This window comes from Cygnus olor, chromosome 7 (assembly GCF_009769625.2).
Source record: "Cygnus olor isolate bCygOlo1 chromosome 7, bCygOlo1.pri.v2, whole genome shotgun sequence".
Lineage (NCBI taxonomy): Eukaryota > Metazoa > Chordata > Aves > Anseriformes > Anatidae > Cygnus > Cygnus olor.
Window position 1 is genome coordinate 35349821 of NC_049175.1, and position 26742 is coordinate 35376562.

The window sequence follows — 26742 nt, forward strand, 5'->3', positions numbered from 1 at the left end:
TCAGCTTTCTGTACTGCTCGATAGACCACTGTGATACTGTAGCCTGAGCAGTAAGACAGAGCTCTTGCTTCATTTTCATCTATTTATATATTCCGGAGCGCTGTTGTATTTTTTTGTTTTTTTTTTTCATATCCCATCTTGCTCATCAAAACCGCTTTGTATCTGCTGCGCCAAATTCAGCACCTCTGCACCTGTGTAATCGTTTACAATGAAGCTAAACGCTATAAAGTGTAAACTGGGACCACAGCCCCAAACTGGAATACTTTGTGCTCTCTCTGCGGTGCTATAACTGAACACAGAAGGTGATATCGTGGAATAAGGCAATTATTATTCCCCCCACAGCCTGTTGCTTCCTTGATGTGCAATCCCATCTCATATTTTACTCAGGTTTGCTGTCCACTGCGAAGGCAATCACTAAGCTGACACAGAGCGACTTACATTTATTTTTCATCTCGCTGTACAGCTCTTATAGCAACGAATTTTTCTTCTCCTTCGTGATTCCTAGCAGCCAGTCAGCAGTGCTACGTTTGGTCAGAAAATTCTGCGTGGACCATGGTCTGTAAGTGACTGCTGCCCTGCCACGAACAACCAGGATGTTTTAATTAGCATTTTCATGCGTGAGCTGTGGGGAAACAGCTTCAAAAGGTGAAAACCTTACATAGGAGGTGATTTTGGGCACCAACTGTAAATCAGAGGAATAATTCTGCTGAATTGGTAAGGCTGTACGGATGTAAACTGAGGATATCTGCGATCAGAATCCAGGTCCAGATGTCTGCTGCCCGCTGATGCCTTCGGCTAGAGAAGGCAGCAGTAATTTCCTTCTGAGGAAAGAACATCTGTGTAATTTCTTGAGTCCTCTTTTATGCTGGATGCACCCCCAGTAAGTTAGATGTTGCTGCAACGTAGCACTGGAAACCTCCTTCCACACCGTCTATTGAAACCCTAATAAAATCCTGTGTGGGATCAGCATTTCGCTCTCATGTTTATCAACTACTCCTTAGCACATTCTTCAGCCAATTACATGTCCTCATAATTGCATTTCTATGCAATCTATTTTGATTCATTTGTCAAACACAGTTTTGTGACATGCTGTGTCAAATGCTTTAGTAAATTCTAGATGCTTTGATATACTTCCCTCCCTTCTTCCTAATTCAGAATTTAGAATTTAATTAAAAAAACTAACCATTTTTTTGCTTGTTTTTTACATCCCCATGTAAGCAATATTATTTTTTAAAATTAAATACAAGTTTGAACCCTACATAACCTCATATTTTCTCGGAGGAAGCATGACATTTTAGTCAACAGCATTAGTCTTGGGAGTAAAAATATTTTATATCCTATAAGGCCCCCAATGCTATTTTTACCCTTGTGCTTTCCTGGTGCAATTCTATCACACAGCTCATTTTTGAAGCCAAAGAGCCAAATGACACATCATTACCACATATTTTTTACATAGCTTTAGACTTTTACTCAGTATGGCCCAAATATATACAGATCTACATTGAGTGAGATCAGGATTTTCTTTTATCATGACTGAATCTCAGTTTTATTAAGTTAAACATGACTTGTGCTGGTTGCATAAATCTCTCTCAGCAGCAGATCTTTTAACTTTATACATATATACTCATCCCATAGAATTTTCAATTACTGGTAAATGTAGTTTAAGTGTTAGCATGAGAAGAGTTGTCTGGTCTACAGTCTATACAGTCTATATGGGCTGTCTAGTTAAGGAGAAGGATGGGCACCATTAGGAGATGATTTATCCCATCCTGACACATCTGAGATAAATGGGATGAGTGCTTTCTGCAGATTTCTTCTTTCTGCAGTGTCCATGATATCCTGGTATCCTGGATGATGAGCTTCGGCTAGTCTGCAGCTCCTTACAATTACATAAGTTCCACCCCAAATTCTTACCTAGGAAAAATAAAAACTATGACAGCAATAATCTGAAATTCCATTTGAAAGCTAGCAAACCTAAAGACAACATTCACAACCACAGTGCCTTTCTTTGTCCAAAAGTAGCTGCTGAAAATGGAATAATTAGGGAGATGAATTTGGCTTGTCTTGTTATATATGTACAATACATTCATTTTTACAGGACCAAATTTTAACACTTTTTTTTTTTTTTCCCTGAAACTTTATCATTAGCAAACTATTTGCCACTGAAGAAGTACTTGATGCATTGTATCTCCAACTTCTGTCTAAATATCTAACAGTAAATACAAACAGCAAGCTTAAAAATCCGAAGAGTGAAAAAATGAATTGCATTCGCTAAAGTGTATCATTGTAAAGCAGAAGAACAGAATCAATATCATGTAGCAATGGAAGCTCTAGTAAATCATTTCAAACATACCAGTTCATATTTACTCATAATTATAATTCACAGGAGCACATTCCTGCAATCAAGAGACAGGGATGCACAGCATGAGAAAACATTTAGCACAGAGCAGACTGCATGAATAATTGCCTGTCAGAGTGGCTTATTAAAGGGAAACTACAATTTTACAAGACAATTCTTGTATCTACTTGTCTAATCTAAAGACAGATAGCTATATAAATACAAAGAGTTCAAGAAAAAAATATTTCTTGCTCTGAAGTTGAATTAGAAGTTCATTTTTTATAGCACTAAAAGAACCATCAAAATGCGACAACTGTTCTCACGCACATAACCGCAGACCTTTCTCAATTGCAGAGTTAATCCTTGGCACTGGAAGGTGGCAGAGGTATTCACAGGCAGGGAGATGCAGGGGGTGGCAGTGTGGCTAGGGAAACCATGCTGCCTTACGTAGGCAAAGGTATCTGGTGGTGCAACCCTTGAAAAACCTACCGGTAGATGAACTTGGTGCGTTGGTGCAATGAAGGAAGCCTTCTGCAGCAGGTTCCTATAGGAGGACTGCAGTCTTACAAAACTAAATCTCCCTCTAAATGCTCTACCAGCTTTGGCAACCCTCAGCAATCACCTGGGGAAGCAATTAGAGCCCTTTGCTTCACACAGCCTTCCCTGGCTCCGTCGCGTTGGCCACGAGGCTCGGAGAAGCAGCAAGAAGGCGTCCGGGCAGGCGACCAGCGTGTCCGATGGCGGCCCCGCAGGGGCACGAAGTTTGGCTTCCTGGAAGGACTAATTCTGCTTTATTTGGCCTCTGATGGGTTGCACTTCCTCCTCTGTGACTGATGGTGAGGTTCTTAGAAAGCAGGGGGGTGACGCTAAAGAGAACAAAAAAAGGGAAGAGGGAAAAAAATGGAGGGTGGGTAAGGAAAATTCCCTTAAAAAAAAAAAAAAAAACCAGAAGCAAACCACAAAAGTGCCACAAACAAACTTGTGGCCTTTGGTGATAATTCAGCTTCATACATCTATTCCAGCTTTTTTTTTTAAAGTGTGCTTCCCTTCTTTTTATGCTTTTGATATGAATCAAAGTTACACTCCCTGAAAGTGGAAGGCAGTAATACATCATTATTAAAGTGCATTAAAAAATAAACAAAAACGTAACATTACAAGCATTATGAACAGCACCTATGGCGTTGTGCAAACTGGTGACGTTTTGACTTGGTTTAACGCTTATGGATGAGAGACGCGAAGTCTGAAAACTGTTGATGGAAGAGCAGGACCAGACCTGAAGCTCACCAAAATCAATGTGAGTCTTTCAGCGAGCTTGGATCAAGGCCAGGTGGAAAGAGAACAACAGCAGCAGCTTTCAAAATGCTGCACGACAATTTCTTACCCTTTCTTACGAAGACCGCTGCTGAGGCTGAAAGTGCAGGGCCTGTAAGCCGTGTCACGGTCTCTGCCTTGATGCTCAGACTGATGTAGCAGCAGCGGGTCCGATAGTGGCTGTAATTGTGATTTTCCACTGCGAAATACAGAAATACACAGGCTCATTTTATACACAGTAATTCATGATAAAAATCATCAGATGGAAACAGCTCACTGTCATCGAAATAAAGCTTTGCTCCTTTCCAAATAATACACCTGATAATGTTTCACTTGAAAAAAAAAAAAAAAAACTAATATCTTTTTTTTATAGCTATCTGAGAGAGTGTACAGCTAACTGTTCTCCCCTCAAACATTCAGGCTCCAGGAATATATGGTTTAGTTTAGAAAAAAAAATTAATATCAGTTCTGAATATTACAAACCTGATAGTTTCCAGAAAAGGCTGTAAACAAATTATTGGGACTTTCTGTTCCAGGAAATACATTAAAAACAATCAAAGTAAAAAATTAAGTTGGCCAGCGAGAAAACTGTCTAGACAATGCTTCCATTATAAGATTTAACAATCCCCTGCAAATGCTGCTTAAAAATAAAATTGGATTCCTGTCCAGAATATTAATACTTTTATTGCAGTTTATGGCAATATATGTGTTTTATAGATACACCTACATATTCATATACAGACAGTCAGATGAAGAACATTCAGGATGGACCGGGTAATGGTTCCTTTCGTCAGTGTTTCTCTCTCTCAAATGAGCAAACCATCATTTTTCAGGTGGAGGCTTGTGATGAGGAGGAGGATTTCCTCAGTTTCAGCCCAGGACTTCTGCGCTGCCTTCACCACCGCTGTCTGTCCCCGTTTGTGTGCAGCTACTCGGGGTGACACCAACAACTGGTGATTACAGAGCGAGGAGCAGGGCTCGCCACTCGCTGTTTCCAGACAACTCATAAATAGTTTGCCAGTTGAAGTTTCGGCGTAGCCAGAGCAAGCTCCTGAATACAGAAGCCAGCCTCACCGTACTTGACTCATCCAAGTGCAGTGTCCTCACAAAAATAGAAAAGTGACATTTTCCCAGCATGACAGGAGAGAATTTTGAGTTGTTTTTCTAACTTAGACAAAAGGAAGGCACTCGGAGTTATATCTGCTCTTTTTTTTTTTTTTCCTAGGAGTAGCGAAGCACCGTTTGATGTGCCGTAGCCAACTGCAGCACAGTTGCAAAACAGCCCCGTGCTCGGCGTGGGGAGCTGAAGGTGCCTCCCACGGGGGACCCGTACGGAGCACAGGTAGCACAAGTCACCACTCTTCCAGGATCCCGGATCCCACACGACTGGAAAAAAAAACGTTGCTGGTTTCAGAGGGAATATTTACGACTGAAAAAAGTTCAACATTGTCGTGCTGAACCTGGTCACAAACTGTTTTCTGTTTCTCAGCTAACATTCGATGTTAGTAGTCGAAAGGATACTACATCAGAATTCCTAAAAATATGTGCAGTAATATAGACAGGGAAAATTCAAAGTTAAAAGAGTGTGAGCTACTAACTGTGGGGGGTATATTTGGAAAGAGAAACTTAAAAAAAGCTTCACTTCTAAACTTTCTGACTGAGCTAAAATAAACAAAAACTTGGAAGAAAAGGCTAACATTTACAGAAGACCAAAAGCAAGTGGTTGATTTCTTTGCTTGCTATACGGTCCCAGCTCAATAAACAATACTTCATTTTGGAGAAGCTGTTTTGAGCTACTTTAATCAATGTAATCAGTCGTGAGGCACAAGGTTCAACACGGATGCTTTTTTTTTTGAATGCACCTGGGCCAGTGGCACTAACACAGCTGGGAAGAGGGGGTCCCCAGCCCATCACCCCCTTTGGAAGGGGTCGGGCTGCAGGACTCAAGCCACAGCAAGGCAAAGCAGCAAAAACTGGGCTCAAAAGGATATATGATAAAAAGTTAATAGGAAGCTTTTAATTTATATATATATATATTTTTTTTTCTTTCAACATTAACGCTTTTTTAGACGTGCAGGACATGTCTTTGAATCCTGCCCAGGAGCAGGCGTTTTTCTGCAAAATCATTTTCATTATTGCTCCAAATAGTTGGTATTTCAGTAACCAGTTTCTCAACCCTTATAACAGGTGGGAGTACATCATGTCCTTACATTGTCATTTCTCATTGTCATCTCATATCGTTCATCAAAAGGCAAGAGGGAACATTGCCTGCAGACCGAGGAAATTATGAAATCTAACCCTGCCCTGGCTAATGTGTCACTTTTGGCCTTTGGAAAATCACATAATCAAGAGGTGTGACAGAAGCGGTCTGGTATTTTGAGGTTCTCAATTTTTGAATGCTTGTCACATTTTAAAAAGCTGGCCTTAGCTTAGCTGCCTCTCCACTGCAAACGGAGATAAGGACACCTTTCTGTCTCACAAGAAAGAGTTAATATTTGTTCAGTGCTTTCTAAATGTTAGGGACCGCATAAGTGCTTTCTGAGCAGGAATAATGTATGTTTTCATCTCAAGCTGTACTCCTCTATCTGATCATTATCTACCTTATAATAAAAATGAGTTTACCAGAATACAGTTACCAGAAAATATCTTTCTCATTATTTTTTGGAAAACTGTTCTTAATTGTTTTGAACACAATGTGTTAGATTGTAAACCCAAACCTGCTGGAATTTATAAAGTAAGGCAATCGGTCTCTGGGAAGGATTCTTCCCTAAGCTGTTACATAAAGCAGTTTGCTTTGCCTCTTATCTATGAATTTGCTTAAAAGCATGTAACTGGAGTTCATAACCTCATTTAGATTACAAATATCAAACATATGAAAAAAGTACCACTAAATGCTAAACAGAAACAAACAAAACAAAACAAACAAAACCAAACAACAAACAACAGCCCGACACATAAAACCTTACACTGTTAGTTATTTAAAGTTATTGCACAGAGGATCAGGTTGCCACTAAACAACAGTGAACTCTATTTTAGCTTATATTTTGCAGTCATTTGTACTACTCTTTCCTTTAGCCTCAAAATTTACCGTGATATTCCTGAGCACGTACTTTTGAGCATGAGGACACTGCTATTAAGTAAGGGTTAAAGTCCAGCCCCTATAAGGAACCAATGCAACATATCACTAGTGTAGTCGCTCCATATTTCAGTCGGGAATACAAAAATTAAAGCCAGATTAGGAGGAATTTTGGGCAGCAACGAAGTTGGATAAACCTGAAATTGCTAACATTATTTCCAAGGCTCCCATGGTCCCGTGGGAACAAACGTTTCTCCTCACCAGCGTGGCCGTACCGTAAACACGCTGCTTCAGCTCCTCTTGCTCCCTACACCAGCCGCAAGCACTGGGAATTAAGAGGCAGCGTGCCCTTCTGACACCCTGCCGAGAAAGTTCGCATTGGCAAGGCAACCATCCTGCCCAAAGGTAGCTAATTCGCCAGCGTCCAAAATCCACACTGTCAATCAAATACGCGCTACCTCATATGATGCCCGCTATTCTTTTTCCAGAACAAGATGTACTACAACTGTAAATGGTATTTGTGCTGAGCGCACAGGGATAGAAGAGACTGACCCATCATAAAGTCTCATCTTGCTTTTTCTCTGAAGAATGTAAAATATTACTCTCTGGTATGATCAGAAAACAGATTTTCCCCTTGAGTAGAAATGAAGCCACTTATATTTATTGTAGCACTGTAAAACTCATCTGATTTTTTGTATTCTGGAGCACAAGATGAATTACCAGGGTATAAAGTAAGCTGTATCTATGCTAATGATAGCCTTCCTAAAATACATCACTTTGGAAACCCTTCTGTAGTTATAAAGAGTAACTAGGAGATGTTCACACATTTGCATTTAAGCATCAAACCCACTGAAGATGTTTTGTTCATTATATCTGTTTCAGTATAATACAGTAAGAACAGTCTACATTATTCTGGATGGAGAATAATTTATGAAACAGTCACTTTCAGCCTCATTTTTTAGGCTAAAACATTGACAGATTAATCAAAAATCTTAATAAATGAACACCTTTATCTCTCTTCTGAACTTAAAAATAATTAATCTGTCTTTATATTCGTAATGGTCGCATAGTCTGTAAAAATAAAAATTAAAATGCAAGAAGGAAGCAAATGCTGATTAAAAATCAGCAATATGGATGGAGAGGTGCTCTCTTTAACCCATCGGAAAGGTACTAAACCGGTGTGATGAATGCACTGCATGCCACAGGAGCTATATACCGCTACATCAATTCAAATAGTGCCTTTGAATACTTCTGTTGGAAACTGGAAGTCCAGCATCTCTTGAATACTTCTGTTGGAAATCGGAAGTCCAGCATCTGGCATGCCGGTTATCACAAGTGTCATTCTGCTAGAAGAAAAGCTTAAGACAGGCCCATATATAGTCAAAATGATTCCATAAAAATAAAAGGGGAAGATGACTGGGCATGCTTATAAACCAGATGGGCGAAGCCCAGAAGAGCACAAAACTTCCCTCTAGCTATTGTCAGATTTCAGTCTAGGTTTGTAAATGCCACACCTTGTCAGGCTGAAGCCAACAAGCAGGTCAAAGGCAATTCAGTTTTGACTTCTTAATTCTGCCTGAAAAATGTCCATGCTCACCTGGAAGAGATCCCCAAGGTAATCATACATCTATCAGGTATATGTAAGACCAAGGCTAAAAGGCTGAAGCCATTTTTGTAGCACAAACTCATAAACTAAATTTTATTTCCATTCTGATCAAGAGCAATACGCTGTAACAAAACAGTACTTTTAAAAAGTGCCTTTCCATCAGGTATAAAAAACTCTGTGTACACCCAAACATGGAACGTAGGTAGCCATTCGTCACAGAAATGATCCTGACATAGAGGTCATTCACCCCAAATGCAAATTGTATAGAAAAATGTAGATGACGAGCATCTCAAGTGGAAACAAAACATTTCCAGCAGAATATCATTTAAGAGAAATAGAAAAGCAAAATAGTTATTTATTATACAATGTTATAAATCCTCCACGTCATCTCCTGGGAGGAATATTTCCAAAAGGAATTTGCATTGTATGTGTAGCATAACTACTTACATATTTTGACTGAAAATGTTGAATTTACCTATATAGCTTGACAATGAAAAAATATGTATATTACAAAAAAGAGCGATGCTTAACTGAGATGGAACAAACATTCCTCTTGTGTAGTCATATGCAGTAAGTATGAAATACAACTTGATTGCATCTGTACATTAAAGAGTCTCTCTCATTTATTGCAAATATATTTCATGCAGGATGACTGCTCTCTTTCCATTCATCCTTTTCCAAAGATACTCCTAATCTCTCTGACATGAATTTCAAGTATCATTTGTGGCCAAATGCTGCATTTGGATTTCTTGGAGTTAATGGTATGAAAAAGAATGTTTCTTTGCTCCAAGAGAAGTGCCTCCAATTCCATGGGATGCATTAAAAAAAAATAAGGTGAGAATCCAAAGAGCTGACATAATGATGTGATAAAGCTTTCAGATTTTAAAAAAAAGAAGCATTTTTCAGTTTCCTCTTTGCAAATGAAAAACATACATGCTCAGTGTGAAGAAACATATTATGCTCAAGTATGTAAAATATGTCAGCTAAAACACTTTACAGTTTAATGAAAAATATTTTTCATAAGGATACTTTATATTATGTTTGCTGAAGAAAAATAAAAATCTTTTACTTTCCCAACATTATAGTCCTACCCCATGATTTTTTTTTCCCCTAGCTGTAAAAACAAGCATTGGGATATTTATGCATTGTGAACCAGGAGGAATATTTTTTACTGGCTATCAAAATTTTGATGGCATTTGTAACAAGTTTTCATTATAATGAAAATGTGGAACATAATAAAATGAATATAGAACCTCATTCAGTATCAGTGGGGCTTTATGTTGGTCTTGGGATTACTCATGTTGTTTGTGTTACAGATGATGACCAGACAATAGGACAACCCCCTTTTTTCACTGACATCAAAATAACTTTTGCTATTGCAATACAGAACTGGAATTTCATATGTAAAAGCTGTAAAAAGCATATGTAAAAATTTTTTTGATTTTCATTCTCTTGAAAATGGTACTTCCCACCTTAGGAACATAATCATAGGTATACATAATTCCCATGTCATGCATATATACACATACACTTAAACAAAGTGGTGCCAACCTATATAAGAATTCAGTTTAACCCTTAAGTTAACACCAGAAGAAAGGCTGTCAGCAGTACATTTCTCATGAGGGGACACATGTTCTTTCAGCACCCTTCAACACTGAAAAAAGCAAACCAGATTAAATTTTAGATTTGAATATTGGGGCTCTGGAAGAACAGCATATAGCAACAGCTCACTTTATGAGCTAATTAAACGTATCTCAAGGTTAAAATGAACATCACAGTGCTGCCTGGTATCACATAGTCACATTCCGTATCTGCAAAGCTACCATGGTGTTCCTGGAAGTGATTCCTCGTTATCAGTAACCTAAATGAAAGTAAAAGTAAATCAGGTTCTCTATAACAGATTATTGAAGTAGTAGTCTTAAAGATCTCTAAACCATCTAATGCCTGAGCTGCCTCTTTTCCAGTTTTGCAGCAGGTATTTTCTTGGTAGCACCACAGAAAATAATGTGTCAGTCCTCTAGAGTCATAGAGGCATTTGGGTTGGAGAAGACCCTTAAGATCACCAAGTCCAACCACCACCTAACTCTACAAGTCCACCGCTAAGCCAGGACCCTAAGCACCATCACCACATGTCTCTTCGCCACCTGCAGGGCTGGGGAGATGCCCACCACATCCCTGTGCAGCCCGTCCCAATGCCCAGCCTCCCTTTCCATGAAGAAATTCTTCCTGATATCCAATCTAAATCTCCCCTGGTGCAACTTGAGGCCGTACAGAACTGCAAAGTACTCATGACTAGAAATAAATACTATTGCTGCACTGCTTTTCCATTTCACTCATTTTCTTGCACAGAGGAACAAAGATGACTATAAGAACAGAACAAGTATGCCCATTATTTCAGTTAATTCACTTTGATTTATTTTATAAAAAATAAACCTGTTAAATCAAAGAGCTCACTTGTAACTTGTCTTTGGTAAGAGTCTAATCATTTACCCATTAATTCAGGATAAGGATGATAAGCCAAGAAGCTGACTTTGAAAACCCTTTGATCTTCTCTCTCCAGGGCATAATGCATGAAGGTACTGGGTCTATCACCACGGCCTTTGAGTTCAGCGGGACAGGAGCAATGAAATCCTGATTAGTTTGAATGTGTAGGTGGTGACATGGGAAACAAATCGCAAGGATGGGAAAAGGGGAGGTTCGTGGAAAGAGGAACCTTCAGAGGTTTGAGCTGAATACTCAATCTCAAAGCCTGGGATATTGAAAGTGACCCTCTGCATTCCCGGTGATGTAAGACGGTATGTTCAGAAAAAGATGTGCAGCCCCGATCTTCAAAGAGATACCATTTACTTTCTTAAATGTGCGGTAGGAGCCTTCTCCTTCAGTGCAGACACAACCTGGGTCTCAGACTCTCATGAGCACAAGGACTGGGATCAAGAAGATCTTTTCCATTCTTTATTCTTTTGTAATAAAATTATTCCATGCTAATTAGCCAGGAGAGGCTGGGTTTAGACCAGTTTTTTGATTTAGGTTTAGAAATCAGGAGGTTTTTGACCATTACAGATGAGGATTTACTCAGGAACGGTGTTCTCCTAAAAACAACAATATCCAAACACAGACACCCTGCAGGTCTGAAACGAGTGGAAACCTTGCTTTAGGGCTGATCCTCTAGGAAGAACCACGCATTTGATGGTTGGACCAGATGATCTTGAAGGTCTTTTCCAACTTTAATGATTCTATGATAAACCCTGGAGGGCCCCAGGGCCAGAAAACAGAGCAGAAGCTAAGAAATACCCATCAAATCGGTGACTTTTTAGGAGTTAAGCGTCCTGAGGCAAACCGGGCTGCTCCCACCACGGCTGCCCGCTCTCCCCGCCCGGCCCGGCAGAGCCAGCACGCTGGCTTTACACAGAGCCGCCTGCACAGCTGGTTTGGGGTGGGAAAAGAAACTTTTCAGCAGAGTTAATAAGGCCAGGTGCCCGGCAGATAATCCCACGGCGAGGCACCACCTCAGCCCGCTTTCCCCGGCGGGGGCGCTTCCCCAGCGGGGGGGAGCACGCCCGGAGGGACCCGGCCGGGAAGCACCGGGCCGGGCAGGGCAGGGAAGGGCCGGGCAAGACGGACCCCTCAGGGCCCCCCGGTTCCCCCCCATGCCCGGGGCCGTCCCCGTGTCCCCGGGCCGGCGCCATGCCGCTGGCCCCGCCCGCCCCACATGACTCCGCCGTCGGTAGAAACTTTTCCCGTCCCGCGGTTGGAAAATGGCGGCGTAGGAGCGGGGCTCTCGCATCCCCGCCCGCTCCGGCTGCCGCCCCCCCTCCCCGGGCTCCGCCATGACCCGCTGGGTCCCCACCAAAAGGGAGGAAAAATACGGCGTAGGTGAGGACCCTCCCCGCCTCCCCCCCGGCCCCGCGCCCGCCTGTTGCGCCGAGCCCAAGGGGACCGGGCCGGCCTCAGCCCCTGCCCCTTCCCCTTCGTCCTGGGGCTCGGGGCCGGGGGTTGCGGCTCGCCGGGCAGCGAGGGGCCGGGGGTCGGCCCCAGCCCCGCAGCCCCCGGCCCGGGGGGCTCAGCCCCTGAGGGCTCGAGGAGTTGGGGAGCGCCGGGCAGCCCGACCCAGAGCCGTCCCGACGCGCCGAGTTGCTGCTTTTTGTTCTTTCTCTCTCCTTTTTTCTTCTTCTTTCCTCGAGCACCGAGCCCTGGGGACCTGAGAGGGCGTAGAGTTAGCCCTGCGCCGCTGTATTTATATATATTTTTATATGTATATTTTTCTCTATGCAGGGTGTGCGCCCCGTCCCGCAGCTGGGCTTTGGGTGGGGAGGTGCAGCTGAGCCCACCCTGCGGGGTCCGCATCCCCAAAACCGGGGTGTGCGAGGGGAGCGGGCACCCCGATCTGCAGGAAAATCCAGGGGCTTCCCCTGTGTGCTGCTTCCCGAGGATCCATTTCGTCCGCTGCTTCGTCTGCCCCCCAAAACAGAGGGGGATTGTTCTCTGCCAGAGGCTGAAACGCCTCTCTGCCACTTACAGAGCCGAGCTGCAGTGCGTGCTGCCGGGAAGGCCCGTCTCCGTCCCGGGGTGTTTCGTTTTATTGAGAGCGGTTTTTGGGGGCTTGAGGAGAAAACTTAATTGGCACGAGTGAGAGCTTTTGTCCTGGGGAGGGAAGTACCAGACCTGGCTGTTCCAGCTGGAAATGAGAAATGGAGTGTTTTCCACTCGGTTCCTCGGCTCGATTTAGATGCAAAGAGCGATTTTAGTTTCTGTGTATACCCACGGCTAAGCCTGGCGTAAACAACTTGAGCAGGGAAAAGGGAATTTGTGGGTCTGCGTAGAGCCCAAGTGAATTTCAGGGATTAATTTTAAGTTCTGTGTGTACATTCCTAGAAAATGTAACTCTTAAATGACAAACGAGTCCTCGCTGGCCGGTTACATGGTGTGGGCGCCGTAACTTCAGTGCCAGGGATGCAGAAATGCTGCGGATGGCTGGCACTCGTTAGGTGCCCGCACACCTGTGTCGTGGTGTGCCCTTGTAGGGTGTTCCTGAAATGCCGCCCTACAGACAGCATACGGTGGCGTTGTAAACCCAGTGACACTGGAAGGCAAGTGCCCTGTTGTAGGGCTGGCACCTGGGACTGGCCGAGGGGATGCCAAGAATCCAGGAGCTGCTTTTGGGATGGTGAGGGTAAGAAGGTGTGGAAGCAGCTGGGTGGCTCATCTGTTCATTTTGGGATGAACTCTAATTATCTTTGGATATTCCATGTGGGAAACTGGATGTGTAGTGAGTGAACTAGACTTAAATATAATTAAAAAAAAAATCCTATTTTTTTTTCCTGATTTCATAAAGCACAAGATTGTTTTTGTGTTGGAAGTGTTATGAAGCCCTAACCCTTGAAAAGGCTCCGGGTCCTGAGCAGAGAGGTGCTCGGGCTGCATTTTGTTCGTGTCGGCTGCGCTTGGGAGTTTTGTCATGTTTCTGTAACAGCTTTGCTTCTTCTCTGATAGTTTTTTCTTTTTCTTCAAGTTAGTTGGGAAGGATGATCCTTAGTGTCAGTATTTCTCTGATGAACTGCGGGGTGTGAGAGTTGAAAGGAGACGTAGAGTTGCAAGGAGATTAAATGGGATTTGAAGTTAATTGAACACCAGTTTTCCCTGTTAGGCGTTAAATGCGGGTTTTGGAGAGGATCGCCTCTTTTCTACATCGCTGAACTTCCTCCCGATGAAGATTAATATTCCGCCTGGCTACGTGTATTTTACATGCCTGCGTGTAGTTAAAAAAGGTGCTTCTGTGCCCGGAGAGACTTCAGGGGTTTTGTTTTTCGGTTAGTCGTGAAACTTGCAGGTTGTGGGGAATCAGTGCGGAAGTTAGGCGGTCCCGGGGCAGAAGCGGTGAGCGCTGGCGAGGTGAGGGGAGCAATAAGGGAGTTTCCTTCCCAGCGATCTGCCCCGGTCGGTGCTGGAGGCTGACGGGGGCGCAGCGTGGTCTGACAGCGGGACAGGAACATCGGCCCTCCCGAGCGGGGCTGTTCCTGAGCTGCCGTCTGAGCGATGCCCAGCCCTGGTACGTGCCGTGTGTGCGCCTCGCTGAAGCACGAGTGGAAGTCAGCGGGCGGGGGGCTTTTACTTGTGGGGTATGTTACCGGGGTGCCGCTGTGGAAGCTCAGAAGTGTGTGTATATGATACCCGTACAGCATTTTTACATGTATGTGATGTGTGTGTGTGACTTTTCCCTTTTGACCAGCGTGGTCCTGTGCACAGCTGACTTCTCTTAACATCCCAAGGCTTGCTGTCGGAGACGCGCTTGGAGTAAATTACCAGGGCAGCGGGTGCAAGTGCTCTGCAGAGTGCTCTTCCTGCTCGGCCAGCCTCATCCCGCGGTGCAGAGTTCCCAGACGATGCTGGACGTCCAGGATAGGCGCGAGCTGAGCGGCCGGCCCTCGAGGAGGAGCGCTGCCGTGCCAGCACGCGCCTTATCTCGGCGGGCAGTTGTGAGCGTGACGCAGCGCCGCTTCCTGAGAGGGTCCGGGGCTCGGCGCGGTGAGGGCTGTGGGTACAGCGGGGCGCTGGAGTTACGAGGTGCACGTGTGGGAGCCTTCTGGAACAGGAAAATGAACAGCTTCATTGAAACAGCTTTTCTCCACTCCTGACGCCGTCCGTCCTTCGTCTTCATCTTGACGTGCGGCTCTGCTTCATCTCTCGTCCCATGATTGTGGCTCAGATGGGTGCACTCGGGCTTTCCCCAGGTGGACGGGGCGCTGCAGGTACCTGGGATGGCATCTGTAGGTCTCGGTCCTTAGCCAGGACCTTGCGAGCTGCCCACGTGGGCAGAATTCAGTGTAGGGTTCGCGTTGCCACCTGCACTGTTAAAGCAAGACAACAACAAAAAAAACATGAACAGCAACACCACCAAGCAAACAAACAAAACCCAAGGCACAAACGAAATTGATTTTACTGCAAGCCCCACCATTTGGGAATTGGTGTGTTTTCGCTCGGTGCTGGTCAGTTTTGGTTGCCTTGTGACAAGGGAATTGACCGGCCTGGCTTTGAATGCTTTGAAACAGGCGGGACATCAGCAGATTTCCAGGTCAGGGTGCTTTAGTGGCTCTTGGAGTTGGGATGGCTTTTCAGAAGGCATGTGCAGGAGGATTTTTTTATTATTATTATTTCTAAGGGAGTGCTGTAAGGAGTTGGTGGATGGAGCGGTGTTACGAAGGCGTGCATGGCGTGCAACCTCAGGTGTGCCCTTGCAATGGCTCTTTGAAAGGGGGGACAGGAATTTGGTAAGAGTAATGCCATCTGAAAGCACGGCAACTCCTACAAGCGAGTGCTGCTTCTTTGTTTCTGCTGCGCAAGGAGGGGCTGGAGCTGCTGAGGACAGATTGCAGGTTTGCACAAAACGCAGCGTTTGCGGTCTGCAGCTGTGGTGGCTGCTGGCTTACAGAGACTTCTTCCCTTCTTCAGCGAGAGCTGCCGATCTCGTGCTTTCAGACTCATGCCTTAAAAGAGAGGAGGAATGGATTTCAGGACGTCAAGGGAGATGTGTCTTAGTGATGTTACTTTGTGACCGACATTCGGAGCTGTCGGTAAGGGCGGTCAGGGGTAGGTACCTGTGCACGGTGGGTTTGTCCCAGCAGTGCTGTGACCTCCAAAACCAGCAGAGGAAACGTGCGCGTATGCGGTATTTGCTCGTGTATTTATCAGTGCGTTGCTATTTCGAGAAAGCACGTGCAGAACCACTCTCCAAGAGACATCATACCCCTCTGTGTGCCCAGCCTGGGGCTTGCGCGCGATACTGCCCCGCGCCTTCCCGTTCCCTGCCCTCTGGGGCACAGTCTCAGGGCTGGGAAGGGACCTCGACATCGCCCTGGCCTGCCGAGTCCCACCACTAAGCCATGGCACCACGTCCACGTGTGCTTGCTCCAGGGCCAGCTGCCTTCGTTTGCCCGTGGCACGGGCTCGCCGCTGCTCCCTGTGCTGGGCAGCCCCATCGCGTGCTCCTCTCCTTGCTTTCCTCTGGGAAATTGCAAACCAGGACTATTTTGAGAAAGGATTCCTCCAGGGATTTACCAGAAATCTATATTTTTTCCTCACTCATGTTCTCTCACGGGACGTTACTAAATCTGTGTGTTCTGTGTGTGCCATAGCTATCGATGCCCTATTTATCGTCAGCTGTAGTGCCCTGGCTTTTGGCCCTAATTTTTAAATACCTAGCGACATGAGAAGTGCCAGTCAGCCTAATGGAAAGGCCATCTTACAGCAGGCAGGAGCTTCAGCTGTTTATCTTTATTACCAATCATTCGTGTGCTTCGGAGTTGCCAGTGGAAAGTCTGTAGGGTTTGCAGTGGGAGCAGTTAATGAGCAGTGCCGCTTTATAGGGGCGCTAAACCACCCGCTCCGCCCAGGCCTTCTTTCATGTGCGAGCCTAATGCGTGTCTGGTCTGGAAGGTTCGTGGAGTTTTTACAAGAGCTTTTACAGAAATGTGTCATACTTTGGTGCTGAAAGGTACCCCGGAGCTTTCTGTTACAAACTACGGGGACGGAGCCGACTTCCTGGGGGCACGTTGCAGAGCCTTGATTCCACTCCACAAGTTGCTCTAAGAGTTTATCCGCTATTAACGAATGCTGCCGCTCCTAGAAGGAAAAGGGAAGAGGGAATTTTCGCACGATGAGGTTTTATGCTTTATGTCATACGCGAGTGTGGAGTGACAGTAGGACAAGGCCCTGATTGACAAAGGGTGTTGGTTTGGTGTGAATTCAGGGCAAAAACCATTCCTGAATTTCAGGTAGTGCCTTAGTGGTGGCCGTAGTCCTCCTGTTTGGCCGTTCCGTGCCATAAACGTTAGATTTAGGCACGCTGACGCAGTCCTGGTTTTGGCGTACTTGGCCCAGCTTTCTTGGTATTTATTGGTGTGAAATAACCGCATCTTCTTTGTACGTAGGCAAAACTTTGAGGAAAGGGGGAAGTAAACAGAAAGCCATTTGAAGCCAGGACAACATCGCCAGGAAGTCTTTCTTCCAGCCTGCAAGCACAGGGAGAAGCATTTTTTTGGAAATAGTTGCGTTTCTGGAGTTTGGCCAGCGTTGGCTGTGGCCCACGTGCAGGATATGCTTTTTCTAATCCTTCAGGCGTCCACCAGGACTGAAATCCACTACATCTCGTTAAATACCTGAAGGTGTGCCTCGCTTCGGGGAAGTGGCCGAAAGCCGACCCAGACGAATGAATCGAAGCTCAAACGAGGAGCTTGTGCTAATCCACTTTGGAAGCGTTTGCTGTATTAACCACATCGGGCTCTTGTCTCCTCTCCTACTCGCTGCACGTCGGAAGCTCTCACAAAGCGGCCGGTGGTGTCTAATCGCAGCCCCCCGAAACGCGTGGTCTGCTCCTCCTGGAGGTCTTCCCGCTGCCCTGCCGGGCCACCGACGCTACCTGGGAGCTGAGCCTATCTTTTCTTCAGGCTTGGAAACGCATTAATCCCGTTTTCTTGCCCGTGGTAGGTCCCAGAGCTATTCTAACAGTAGTCATTTTTTTTTTAATAAAGTTTTAATGAATTCCTTAATGAGTTACGGGAGTTTTCGTCCTCTAGCTCGGAGGAAAATTGAAATTGTGCTCTATCGAAACCAAAAGAATGTTCACCAAGATAATTTTTGTGACTGCGAAACTTTATCTACGTTTTGGGGCTGTAGTTGTGAAAGCGTTTCTTACGTTCGTGGCATTATCAGTCTTCCCACGTTTGTATAATTTGTGCGTTAAATCTGATTTTTGGTGTGAAGACTCGTGACACAAGAAGCAGCAGTTGCTGAATGTGTTCTATCAGCAAAATACGAACTATCTCTTGAAATATTTTTCTGCTCCATGTAGCTGTGTAACTAAACTGAAATAATTAGGGTGAGGACCATTGCGTGCAGTCACGGAGCCATCCATACACGTAACAAAGCAAACAGATGGATGAGCAACTGAACTAACTAGTGGCCATGAGACCGGATTTTTTTAATACCGTATAGTATTTCTTAGCCCAGCTGCTTTATTTAGAGTGCTCCTTATGTTATTTTAGCATAAACCCTTTTGTAAGGTGTTCTCAGAGGTTTGTGGCTGGTTTTACCGAAGGGGGCTGGAGGAGCAAGAAGCCTTCGTCCCCCCGCAGAAGGACCAAGCTGTGTGGGTGCGCTGTGTGATGTACGAACAGGAACGGACCCAGGTGCCCGAGGTCAGCGTGCTGGTGGGCACTGGCTGCTTGGCGCTCCGTTCTGCCCATCTGTGCTGTTGTCGCAGTTTTAGCGCATCCCTACGTCACTTTAACGGTTTCGATACAGATTAATTTTATGACGAATTAGTCGGTGTTGAGCTTGAAGACTTCCCCGAGCAGCGAGCGGTTCCAGGAGCGCCGGGGACGCGCGGGCGCGGCGCTGGCAGCGGCGAGGAGCATTGTTCTCCCCGGGAGGAGCCGTGCTGCTCGAGATGGCGAACTCCTCGCCCTGTGCCAGCAGAGCTGCGCGGCGGCCCGGCTCCCGAGCCGCTTGGAAAAGTGGCATCTTTGAGAAAAGGTTGGTGCTCGGCGTTTGGAGAGCGTGCGGACCACAAAATGCAGAGACCCGGCGCTGCCATGCACCCGAGAGGCTGCTAAGGCATGGAAACGCCTCCTGGAAGCTCGTGCGTGCTCTGCGTGTGTCTTCCTTTCCCTCCGGACAAAGCACGGAAGTCCCGGCACTGCTGGATTTGAAGCCAGACGTCACCGAGCAGCGTGCGCTTAGGGAGCGCGGCGGGGCAGCCGGGAGGGAGGAAGCTGGTGCTGGACGAGGAGCTCACGGTGCCCGATCCTCCCGAACTGAGCTGCTGCTGCTGGGGGAGGCGTTCTCTGACCTCTGGATGTGGAATAAAAATAAGTGATAGAAGAAATAAGATGGCCGTTGCTGGCGGTGGTGCTTGAAATGCCTTGGTGGGGCTGAAGGGAGTGAGTGGAAGGGAGCAGGGACGCAGGGCGATGGAAGCCCCGTGTCTAGCAGCGTGCCTGCCCCCCAGCTGCTGCTTTAGCCTTTACCGTAGCCGCAATCCTCCCAGCCGCTCTGCGGGCGAACTGCTGCCAGCAGGGAGTGGCTCAGCGAGCGTAGCTGGGTGCTTTGCCTGGGGAACTGAGCTATTTCTGCCTCGGCACGGTGCGCATGTAGCGTTTTTCGCAGCAAAGGCTGCGTGTCAGAGATGCAGCGAAATGAGCGCCGCTGGTGGGGCACCGAGTCTTCTGCGGCGCCCCTCGGAGCAGGAAACGTCTCAGCGCCGGGCCAGGTGGAAGCGGCTGCTGATGGCGGAGCTTCCAAGTCCTGGCACAGATGGCGAACGACTTGAAAGGCCGCGTGCTTTCAGAGATCTGCTGTGCATCTGCGCCCGGTGAACAAGTCGTGGCCCTGGAAAGGCTGCAGGTTATCCAGGCGCTTACTCGAATGCCTTACGATGGCTCGCGGAGGGGTTGCGCTGCGATTTTACTAAGTAGGAATATGGCTGAGGGCGTCGCTGTTAGTCGGAAGAGTCGCAGATAAGGGTGTGTGGGAACCTTCAGACGTTCTCTTGCCTAAAATCTTAGGCTGCTGTCCCAAGATAAGAGGTCGGACAAGCTCCTCCCGTTGGTTTCTGTGCTTTTTCCTCCCAGTTTGTGATCACGTGGGAGGTCGCCTGACAGAACAGCAAAGTGGCGATGATCTTGGGCTCGCTTGTAGGTCCAACCTAGAGCCAGCCGTGCTTGTGTCGCGGCGCGTAGTACGCTGTGAGGTGGTGCTGCCCGGAACCTGCCCTTCGATCTGGCCGGGGGCTCCGGTGCTGTGCCCGGGGCAGCGCCTGCCTCAAGTCAGCCGAGCAGGATTGTGGTGCAGAGCCGCCCACACCTACACACGAGAACCTTCTCATTTCCCAATTTGTATGTCTATTATTTTCTTTTTTTTTTCCTCAGTACGTTTTTAATGGCAAACGCTTAACTTTTACTGATTTCCTAGCTTTTTTTCTTTCGTTTTGTCCTCACCCACAAATACCCCCAGCTTCCTGCAGGCACGGGGCGCGTTGCTGCCCGGCTGGCGTTCCTCCCTGCCCGCTCGCCCAGCGGTGTCACCCCGTGCACCGGGAGATGGGGTTTGTCTTCGGAGATTTGCAGCTAGGGAAGATCGAAAATACATTAGAGCTGCTCGCTTTTCTTCCAGGAACCAACTTTAAACCCTTTTTTACTGTACGTGGAGGCTGAATTGTTATGCGTGCGCGCTAAATGCGCTCATTCACCTTCCACTGTTGTCCTGCCTGCCTCTTCCGTGCCTACCGGTTTTTTGTATCATGATTTTTAGATGGTGGTCGTCTCCCATGGGCCCTTCCTGGGGCTGCTGTGACCAAGAGTGGAGCAGTCTCATGAAATTCCCAACACAAAGGCGAAGTGGTGCAACTGAAACAACTGTTTTACTGCTAGCATCATCGGTAGGTTGGTTTAAAGATGGGGGGAGGGAGGGAAATAGATATCTATTTAGTTTAGCCGAGTTTAGACTTGGAGCTGTTTAGACTTGCACCCCAAATAAGAGTCGCTCTGCGTGTCTGTAGCATGGCAGTCTCCGACTCAGCCCGCTGGGGATGCCGCTAGCTGCTGGCAGTCCGTCTCCCACCCCAGTGTGATTTTGCTCAAGTTGTTTTTGCAGCTTCTGCGCCTCTCGAGATGGCTCTCGCTGGCCGGCAGGCAGAAAGAAGACGACCTCCTGCTCGCTGCCTTCCCGGGCGATGGGCAGCAGCAAGCCGAAGAGCAGCGCCGAGCTGCTGTAAGCCTGGGCTCTGCCAGCTGCTGCGTTTGTGAGCCTTGGGTCCTTCGTAAGTGCGCGTAGTGATGCGACAGGGCGCTGCCAGGGCTGCGAGCAGTGGGGGGAGAGCCTTTTCCCAGAGTTTTCAGGGTTTGAGATGTTCTGATGGGAAAAGGGGTCATTCGTGCCCTGAAGTCCAGTGGCTGGAGATGAGAAGAGCTTTGTGGCGCAGAGGTATGTCTTAGGCAGTAGTTTCCGGAGCGTGTGACTCAAAGGGGGAAAAACAGCAGCCGCAGGGGTTTGGTGAGAAGCCAGCTGTTCTCTTGGTGTTTAACGCTGCGTTTTGTTTGTTTGTCCGTTTTGTTCTTATACGTTTCACTGTAACTGATGATTTACAGGGATTTAAAAAAAAATGCAGATATTTCTCCGGATAAGGGAACGTTTGCAGTTCCTTTAGATCGGCCGGCTTTAGTGCTGGTCATCGCTGCCCTAAAGAGCTCGGGGACCGATAAAGCTCTGGACGGGTCAGGGAGAGTCCCCTGCTGTTTGCTGAGGTGGGATCTTGGCACTGAGGATGGACCCTGCTCTCCTCTGGTCTCTCCTGAGTTGTGCCGGTGGGGTAACACGTGCAGGTCTTGGTGTGACGGTGACAAATCCCTGGTTAAAGCGGCATCTCCCCGCAGCGTGCCCGGAGCAGTGCTCACTCTTTTTTTTTGGTCGTGGAGTCAGGGTGCCTGCTGCACTGAGCTCCTCAAAGCCTCGTAACACAGGGGAGGGTCTCGTTAGCGAGGTTTTAGGTGGAAAAAATAATCCTGGAGAAGCGAGTGAGTCTCCGAGGAGTGCCCGAAGTAATTTGTGCTGAGTCGTGTTCTTAGAGGGAAAACAAAAGGCGGTTGTTTGGGTACAGCCAGATGAGCACATCCTAAAAAAGTTAGGAGAACGGCTCACTTGTGATATTGTTTACGTTTTTAGAAGTTTTTGTGGTTCGGCTGGTGTTTGAGCTTCCAGCTGAAAGTATTCTTGAAGCGATGCGTTAACAGATTTTTATCAATACCTTGCCCTAAGAGGCCCCCGTTTATTTACGGGCCCGTTTAAATCGGAGTTCCCGCAGCTCAGGCTGGGGACGTGCTGGAGCAGATGCAGCAAGCACCGCGTGGATCTAACGCCACAGCCACCTGCGGCCGCAGCACGACGGGGAGCGTGTTCGTGGCTCCTGCCCGCCGCCGGGACCTCCCCAGCAGCGGGGTCGCCGGTAGGCTTCCAGGCAAGGCGCGCTGCCCTCGGTACACAGCGCACCGAGCTGGGACTGCTCGTACAGCAAGGTGCAGCTTCTGGATCAGGAGAGGGGAACGGTGGGTTCGTGGTGGATTATCGGGCCGGAGGGACTCGAACTCGACGGGCGAGGGTTTTAGAGCAGCCGGGTGAGCTCGCGCTGACGTTAAGTGTTGCAGCTGTAAGTTCAGGTTCCTGCCGAGCGGAGAAGTGAGGAGTTGAGCTTGCACGGGCACACCTCTCACGTGTTCCCCAGCTTTATTTTTCCTTTCTTCCAGGAGGTTTGTATGTTTGATTTACGGAGGGAGGAAAAAGTGAGCCTACTCTTTAAAACCCAGAAATACCCTATCAGCTGGGTTTTTCCTCTCCCTGTTTCTTCCAGCATGAGCACACGTTAGCGTGAGTTAAAAGGCTTGTCCCTGGGCGGCGCGGAGCTCGTGTGGCTGCGCAGGATCCCCCCGTGGCAGCGCCGAGAGGAAGCACGTTGCCGGCAAGCAGGGCCGGCCCCGAAGCCCCGCGTGAATCAGACAGTGACTCTTTGTTCGGGTTAGCTGCCAAGCCAATTCTCCTGCTAGCCTGAAAGCTGCCCGAGTCATGTGGTTTCTTCTTGGTTCGGAGAAAAACAATTTTTCCCTGTTTTTGCAAAATGCCGCTCTTATCTTTTAATGTATTCAGTGCTGGTTGACCAGCGTCCGTGGCTGCGCTTTCACATTAACTCCCGTGTAAGATACAACTGGAGGAAAAATGCCACGTGGCCTATTTCTGCAGTAGCCTAGCTGCTGGGAAAAAGAAAAAGTGTTGGTGGATCAAACTACAGCTCTTAGCGGGTAATTCTTCTCTCTGGCTGTTATTTCTGAGAAAGCAGAACAAGTTCCTCGGGGATTATTTGACTGCGGATCCGTGCTCTTTCTTTGTACTTGCTGCTGGAGACAGCTTGAAGGACTGGGAGACAAGTAAGGTGATGGCAAGCAAAAACAAATTGAGTGAGGTTTGATGGGTAAAAGCTCAGAATGCCTTCTCCTCTCCTTCCCACTCTATAAACTTTCCTGAGAAAGCGATGGAGGAATCTCGATGTTGTTTCCCGGTAGAAATACCGAGGAGGAAGAACAGTAGGAAATGAAGCCTTCTTCCCATCGCCTCATTTTCGCCTTGCTTGAGGCTTTTTGCTCTGCATCAGCAGCTCTGTACTGCGGTGAATGGCGTCTTGCAGGGGCTATTTTTTTGCTAACTATCTCCATAGTAGTGCGATAGCATTTTTATTGTGTTGAACTTGATTTTTATAGTCCATCGAAATGACTATTAAAATATAGCTGTGACACGAAGCTCACTGCTGTCGAAATGCTTAGGAGAAGCCACCCTCTTCACGAACATATGCTTGGCGCGACAGAGACCTGCTGCAGTGGTAAGGGGCAGAGCTGGAAGGAACGGGGCTGGTGCCTCAGGCACCTTCAGGTAGGGCTGCAGGGAGCACGGCGTGGATTGTTTCTGGCAGGATCCTCACGTGGGGAAGGCTGGGCTTCGGTCTTGCTGGGTTTGGGGTGGCAGCAGCGAGCGGAAAAGGGTATTTTCACGAAAGGTCCTGCCTCATCCCGTGCGCGGCGGGCGCCAAGGAGCTGGCTGTGTCCCTCAGCAGCTGCCAGCCTTCCGCCCAACTTCTGTGCAGGTTGGGGCAGTGAGATATCCCCGCCTGCACGCCGGGCTGGTAGCCTGTGGGTCGGCATCGGGGTCTGTGCCCTGTGAGCGCGGGGTGGAGAGGAGCGGAGGGCCTGTCTGTGCTCTGCGCCTGGCTCATAGGCCCTCTTGTAAACTGGTTTTAAGGCAGAAATCGTTGCATTTGGGGATCTTTGCGGGTGGGGAGCTGCCGCCCTGCCGCCTTAGGTCTCCCACCTTCCGTGCCGCTGCAGCCCAATGAAACCGCCTCTCGTTGACTCATTGCTGGCTCGTACGCGCTTGGTCCTGTGCCAGCACTGACCGAAAGCTGAGCTAGTTTCTCCTCCCAGCCCGTGCTTAACTCTTCCTGCTTTCTCGTGCCCAGCATGTACTTCAACGCATTGTATGCACAGCAATGTCGAAGTGCAGGAAATTCGAGGGAATGTCAAAACTCACTTGCTCTGTGACTCTGTGCTTGCAGACGACGGATGCCAAGACGTCTGCCTCTCGATCGCGTTTCCTGTTTATCTGCATTGGCGTCTTGCTCTTCTGCAAACGCATTTTAAGAGCTTGGGTGGTGTGATTGCTTCTTGCGTATTATTATTTTATTTAGTGGACTTAATATTAAAGATTGATTTGAGTGTTCTTGGTTGTGCTTCTGGTTACCTCTGCGTTATGGCACATCATTAATGCCATTAGAGTCAATAATGATCTCTCTTTTTTTAGTATTCTGAATACGGGCTAAGTATCAGGAAGGAGGAGGGAGAAAGCTGGTAAGAGTTGGCATCTTCAACTCCCCAAAATAAGGCATTTGTCTTCAAAAATGGGAGTAGCAAAACCAAGAACGTGCAAGAATCTAGAATAGATCCAGAATTCTTATTTTTTTATTAGGACAGAAAGAAGAAGTGAATTACTCTCTCCTACGTGATCTCTGCCTGAAGGATACAGCAACAGGGTGGCTATGCTTCTGGAAGGAAAATGTCTTCAGTGTTGTTTTTTCTGGCATTACAAAGTCTCCCCGGTTTACGAAGCCATGCTAGGGGGCAGTAAGGACCAGATGTGCTGCGAAACATCTCGCTCCCCTGTGTTGCCGTCTGGCACAGAACCCGATGTGCTCAGTGATGCTTACAGAGGCTCGGGTGGCCCTTGGCTTTCTGCAGCCTGTGCTCAGCCGACAGCCGCCGCTGCACCTGGGCTTGGGTTCTCCTCTACAGACAGGGCGAATTCCTCCACAAGTCAGCGAGTTTGCTGCGATGACGCTGAGGTGTGGCAAGGCGGCTGTAGTGCGTGGTGTTTTATAACGAATGCACTGTGCACAAAATATTTTGTAGTGCTGGACTTTGTCAGATGCATTTGGACCACAAAAGCAGTGGAAGTTGGGGCCTCCCAATACAAGCCAGGTGTCTGAGCGTGGAAAAAGGGGAAGGTACAGCGTGCGTGGTGTAAATTAACAACAGGACTTGAATCAGCTGGCTTTCTCTCTCCTCTTGAGTGTTCCGTGTGTCTGAAATTGAGAAGGAAGGCAGGCAGACTGCCTTGTAGGGATTTCTGTTTAAGCAGTCCCAGAGTACAGGCGTGGGATTCCCTAAAACTTGCAGATTTTCCCTGTGGCTTCACAGTGGAGGGACGGTACTGGACTTGCTTGGGAATACGGCTTCCAGCTGCACTGGGGCGGCTTTCGGTAATTCACTGCTCAGGTGGGTGAGGGGGAACAGGAACGGGCTCCCCTCTGTAAGGGAAAACAAGAGGGTGGGTCCTTATCTGCTTACACCTGCTGGATTTATAGGGTAGTTCTGCTGCAAGTTACCTGTGATAAGTCAGTCGGTGAGTTCAGTGAGTTGTGGCGCGTTTCTGGGGAGGAGGAACCGCTAGCTGTTGGTCTTCATGAGCTCGGTGATGGCCTTCCAAGCTTAAAGAGCTGCTTCTGACTTCTTTGTTTATGAAATTCACCTCCTGTGGATGTTTGGATGACAAAAGAACTGAAATCCTGAGGAAGAACTGTGAACCCAACTTGGTGAGGCTGGAATGACAGCGTACGGGGTGACTTCAGTAACGGGGGAAGACCTGCACTCGGTTAATGTGCATAGGAGTTGGTTGTCCTGAACAAAGCCTAGGTGCAAAGCCTGGTTTGTAAAGTTCTGGGGTTTTCTTTCCTCATTAGTTTCAGCTGTAAAAATGGGAAACTGGTTAGGGTAGGTAACGGGACCAAAGAGTCTCTGTAATACTGAAAAATATCGCTTTCTTTTAGAGAAATTTGAGGAAAACCTTCAGGGTTTTTATTTTGTCAGTACTAAAAGATTTACAGGAGACTTCACTTCTGTCTCTAGTTCCAATTTACTTTAATTGGAAAAGCATAATTATTTTGTGGGGGGATTTTTTTTTAAGAGTATAAAATAAAGCTGATAATATGGCAATGACAGTTTGCTTTCCTTCCCAAGTGTGAAATGTGTAATACAAACTTTAAGGTGAAGTAATTCCAGGGCACAGTAACATTTTTATGGTATCTTGGATATCTCAGCTCTCATACAGAGAAAAGCTTTCTCAGTGGATTACCTTTGTTTGCTTCTTACCTTTTCTCCTCCATCACCTCTCTTTCATTCTTCTAGTGTCGCTCTCCTCGTTCTTCTAATGCGTGCAGATTAATGAGTGCAGTTCTTCAGAGGTGTTTGTTTCCTATTCTTTAGTAGTAAATGGGTTTTTAGTGCAATTACTGTAATGCCCTATTCGTTGTTCCTTTCTTTATCAACT

The 26742-nt window shown here is 47.2% G+C and overlaps 1 protein-coding gene across 4 annotated transcripts in view; it reads left to right on the top strand.

Annotated features, from left to right (window-relative positions):
• Nucleotides 1-12028: 12028 nt before the first annotated feature.
• Nucleotides 12029-26742, top strand: part of DOCK1 (dedicator of cytokinesis 1) — a 283861-nt gene continuing 269147 nt past the window's right edge. Inside the window, exon 1 of one of the 4 annotated variants that reach the window (XM_040563057.1) lies at nt 12029-12204. In XM_040563057.1, the coding sequence (XP_040418991.1) occupies nt 12159-12204 (46 nt within the window). In that variant the 5' untranslated portion in view covers nt 12029-12158. The remainder of the gene's footprint in view (nt 12205-26742) is intronic. The other 3 variants (XM_040563059.1, XM_040563058.1, XM_040563056.1) reach the window with 3 other exon arrangements.